This window comes from Mus caroli, chromosome 2, assembly GCF_900094665.2.
Source record: "Mus caroli chromosome 2, CAROLI_EIJ_v1.1, whole genome shotgun sequence".
Taxonomy (NCBI): Eukaryota; Metazoa; Chordata; class Mammalia; order Rodentia; family Muridae; genus Mus; species Mus caroli.
The window spans coordinates 68,425,240-68,429,970 of NC_034571.1; the positions used below are offsets into that span (position 1 = coordinate 68,425,240).

The window sequence follows — 4,731 nt, forward strand, 5'->3', positions numbered from 1 at the left end:
AAAAAAAAAAAAAAAAAAAAGAATGTCCTTCAGTGGTTTCTAGGGATCCTCTATAGTCTCCTAATAAAGGGTTCTAATTAATAAGGTGTTTATGTGATTCATTCTGATTTCTACAAAATTTAATGTCTTTTTTTCTGACTTAGTACCGATTTATATTTAGTGAGTTGTACAATTTAGAATCAAAAGTGAATAAGACTGTATTGAGGACAGAGTCAGATGTGGGGCAAGTGACTTTGGAGAAAAGCACAGACTTTGGACTAATTATTTTCTCTATTCTCCATGTATTAGAGAGACTGTCCTCCCATGCCTAGCCAATTCCTCGAGAGTTCAAAGGACTTCCCTTTGCAATGCCAAAGCACTCCAGAGCCAACACCCCCTACAATGGCTGCAATCCAGGCAGTGATCTTACACTGAATCACCAGGGCCAGGTGGGAACCAGTGAGTCACCCATGCCCATGACCTAGGATGCTATTCTATTGGCTAATCCCTGGCCACTGATTAGCTGCTGCTGCTTCCCTCCAAGGCCCTGGGTGCCTGCCTGTGCCTTGCCTCCTTGTTTCTTTGTGTAGAATTTCAGTTGTTTCTCCCTTGTTTGCTATTTGATGATACTTGAAGCAAATTCCTCATGCATTGTAACATACCCAAAGGAAATGAAGCTGGCACAGCTAGCACTAGGGGACCATTAGAATCGCCTGGGATGCTGTCTGTCTGGGACTTGCCAACATACCCTTGGATTTCATTGACCTGCAGTGATCTAGGGGACAGCTAGACCCTAGAAGTCCCAGGGCAGTGGTCCCCAGAGCAAGATCCTGGGTCAGTACCTGCATCACCTGCATGTAGTTAGAGATACAAATTCTTGGGTCCCACTTCAGACTTTAACTTAGGGATTTGAAGTAGGGAGCTAAAAATTGCTCCCCAAGTGGCTCAGGTGACAAAGATGCTTAAGTTTGATGTGCTTAGAGGAGTGGGTCCAGCGATAGCTGGCCTTGTCGCCATGGTGAGGAACGTGGCCTTAAGTGTGAAGGAAGTTACAGAAAGACTTTGAACAGGCTCTGGCTGCTGCATGCTATGTGGTAAGAAGCTGACTCCCCAAAGGGCTGTCTCCTGCAGCTGTAGAGGGGACAGTTGATTCTGGGGCATGGGAGTTAGGGCAGTCAGAAGGCCCACCTACATCAGCAGCTTGAAACATGAGACAGCTACTGTCAGCAAGTCAGAGCCCCAATGTGGACAGCCCAAGTCTTCAGCCTGCTGTATCTCTCCAGTCATATTCACAGGGCCAGGGCATTTCTGTAAAGCTGTGCTAGACAGAGTGATACAGGTCTGGGGCTCTGAGACTCTTCCCTGTGAAAGTATTTACTGACTCTCCACAGTACATCTCTGACACTTGTATGAGACAGATCTATGGCTCTTGGAGGAATCAGGTAGGTTAGCAATTTTGAGTGATAAAAAGTGCTCATTTGAGGCTCTTTAGAACAAGAACAAGAACAAGAACACTGGCTATTTTTGCAGAGGACCTGGGTTCAATTCCCAGCACCCACAAGGTAGCCCACAATCATCTTTAACTGTAGTCCTAGGGAATCCAAAGATGTCTCCTGGTCTCCACAAATGGTACACAGACATGCAGGTGTTTACCCATACACATGAAATAAATTAAGCAACAACAAACCCAAGAGATCTCCAGCACTCATGCCATTTCAATGGAAGTTTTTGGGGTGAAGGCCCAGAAATTTGCAGTTTTACAAGTTTCCTATAGTAAGCCCCACAATGCACTTCTGTAGTCCCAGCTGCTCAGGAGGACGAGGCAGGAAGACTGCTCAAGCCACAAGCTGAAGGACAGGTTGGGCAACAGAGTCCCCACCTCTAAGGCAGTAGGCAGCTCAAAGCTTCATACAATTCCCAGTTTATAGAGAAACAAGGACCAGAGGAACATGTCAAACGACACAGAGGATATAATTGGCAAATGCAACAATTGGGAAAATTCCAAATCAGTATTGGTGTTTTTCAACAAATGAATTGCAAGACAGTGGAGGATCCATCCATACATTAAGCCATGGCAACCACATGTAATATAGTGTGCCTTATTTAAATTATGATTCATTTAACTCCAAAAATGGATCTGATAGTTTAGGATAATAAAAAGGTATTTTGAGGTCTGGCGTGTAACCCCAACACTGAGAAGTTTGACTCTTACCTGCTACATAGTAAGTCCCATGCCAGACTGGGTACAGAGCAAGATCCTCTCTCCAAACCCAGAAAGCCTCTTAACTCTGGCGGATGCTTGACAGTGTAACTTTTTCTTTCTTTCTTTTTCTCTTCTGTCCCTTCTCCCCCTCCTTTTAGTAGTACTAGTACTAGTACCAACCACAACAGGCCCTGATCTATCAGCTGTGTGCTTAATGCAGATGAACTTCATGGCTGTAATCTGGCTTAATATTTTTTTTTCCAGTGTGGTTGTTTAAATCCTTTGCACATATTAGGCCGGCACTCTACTACTGAGCTGACTCCCGCCCCGTGATTTGTTTCTACTTTTGAAGATGATTTATTAAACCAAATCTCTGTACTTAATCAATCTGTATGTTCTGTTTGATTCTTAGTGCGGTGAAACTTTTCACAGAACATTGGTTAAGACAACAGCTAGATGGAGTATCCCTGAATATCAATACTTTCTTTCAACGTAAACAGTGAGAAAGCAAGCCCACTACTTACCAGCTGCCCACTACAGCCTAGAAAGTGGAGTTAGACATGTTTTGTATTTCCATCGTTTCCCACTGTTTTGAGGCAGACTTTAGAGCTCAGAAATGTATTTCATCTTCACCTTTTATTTTGAGCCACTTTCCTGAAGTTGCCTGGGTTGGTCTTGAACCCTTGGATTCAAGTGCTCCTCTTCCTTCAGTAGTTAGGACCATATTGCACTACTGTGCTTGGCCGTCCCACTGAGCGTTTGCTTGAGACAGAGTCTCTGTACCCTAGGCTAGCCCTGAGCTCCATCCTCCTGATTCTTCCTTCCCAGTGCTGGGATTACAGCACTTTTATTACTGGAAACCTAAAACCACACAAGTTTTGTTTTATTGTTTACAGCAAGATGGAACTTCAGTTCTAGGGGCGTGCTCATCTAACAGTCCAAGAGACAGAACAAAATGGGCTTCTGCTCAAAGTCACATGGCTGACAGGTGGCAGTCCCAAACACAGATCTTGGGCTCTCTGTCTGAAGAGCTGCCTTGAAACACCTCTCAGCCATGTGTCATGGCATCCCACACATGACCCTGGCTGTTCCAGACAAGCCTGGCAGGTGTGCAGAGCCCAAGCAGTTAGCACTCCTCACAGGAAGCTAGAGGAAAACTGACCCCAAAATGGAGAAAATGTTATTTTCTCCCAGAGCAATAGGAGAAAAAATAAGCCCAATGAATGAATGTCAATTCTAGGCAGCTTAAGTTATTTTAGGAGATTACCACAATATTTTAATGTCAGGCTAGAGAAGTAATTGATGTTAATAAATGCCAAACATAGTTTTCTAGCTATTCGTCCCACAGCAAGAAAAAAAGCTATAAGTGTTTTTGATTTCTAAAAGCCAAATTTAATAAATTAATAACTGCATGCCAGGTAAAAATATAAATTTACAGTTGAAAACCAATAATTTAACAGAAAACGTTGTGTGGTGCATTTTTATTGATAGCGTACTGAAGTAACATCTGAAACACATCTGGCTTCTGCTGAGGACAAAGCGCTATGTCAGAGGAGGAGGAAGAAGCTGGAAAGGAACCGTTGTGGAGTTGGCATATGGTATGGGGATGGTGATGTAACAGCCAGGGCACTGCTTATGTGTGTGTGTGTGCGTGTGTGCAAGCATCAGAAACCAATGGCATGGACCCCAAAAGCAAAGTCATGACAGTTTACTCTGGGAAGCATGCTGGGCGACAACCACAGACAACCCAGGACAGAGGTGGTGCAGGCACGAGTCTGTGATTCCTCAATGTGGGGTTTCCTCACCAAAAAGGGGTAATCATGCAGTAGCTTGAGTTTCTCTTAACATGATAGACACCCAGGGTTACCGAGACCAGAAAGCATGTGTGCACTGTTTTACAAGGACAGCTGAGCGGTGCTATATAAATGACAGGAAGTTCCTTCATTTTAATCTGGGTATTTGGCCAAACCTCTAACGAAGAAACAATTCAGCTAATGAAGCTAATTAAATTACTAGAAAACATTCCTTCATCTGTAAACCATTTCTCTTCTCCTCAAATCAAAACTCTAGAATAAAATGTCTTCGTTTTTGATGAGCAGCTCCACCACGAGTCTCTGGTAGCGTATGTCGTTCAGGGCGGCCATGGGGTCGAGCTCTGGGGATCTCATGAGGGTCGGTCCAAACACGATCCCAAGGTTCTCTGCACTCATCAGATTCTCCTTCTCGTGAAGGGTCACTCTAAAAAACACAGCAAAGCACAGATGGCTCAGTGATACAGGATGCTCTTCAGCAAGTCTGAGGACCCTAATGAAACCAGAGCCACAGTCACAGTGTGCCCACTGGCCAGCTCTCCTAAATTATTATTCCATGCTTCTTAGAAATTTCAAGGGATGCCACTTCTTTTGAAGTAAGTCATACTGGAAAATAATTTAAAGTCCTGGTGATTGCTGGGGCTCACATCTGGACTGTGTGGGTTCAGATGTTTGTGGATTCCCCTGGCCAGACACATTTTAAAAAAGGAGGGGGCAGAAGAGGAGGTGGGGGGGGGG

The 4,731-nt window shown here is 44.2% G+C and overlaps 1 protein-coding gene across 4 annotated transcripts in view; it reads right to left on the reverse strand.

The window, feature by feature from the left end:
* Positions 1-3,427: 3,427 nt before the first annotated feature.
* Chn1 (chimerin 1) overlaps positions 3,428-4,731 on the reverse strand; it is a 156,153-nt gene continuing 154,849 nt past the window's right edge. For all 4 annotated transcript variants that reach the window (XM_021182689.2, XM_029474318.1, XM_029474319.1 and 1 more), the window contains one exon: positions 3,428-4,420. In XM_021182689.2, the coding sequence (XP_021038348.1) occupies positions 4,249-4,420 (172 nt within the window). In that variant the 3' untranslated portion in view covers positions 3,428-4,248. The remainder of the gene's footprint in view (positions 4,421-4,731) is intronic.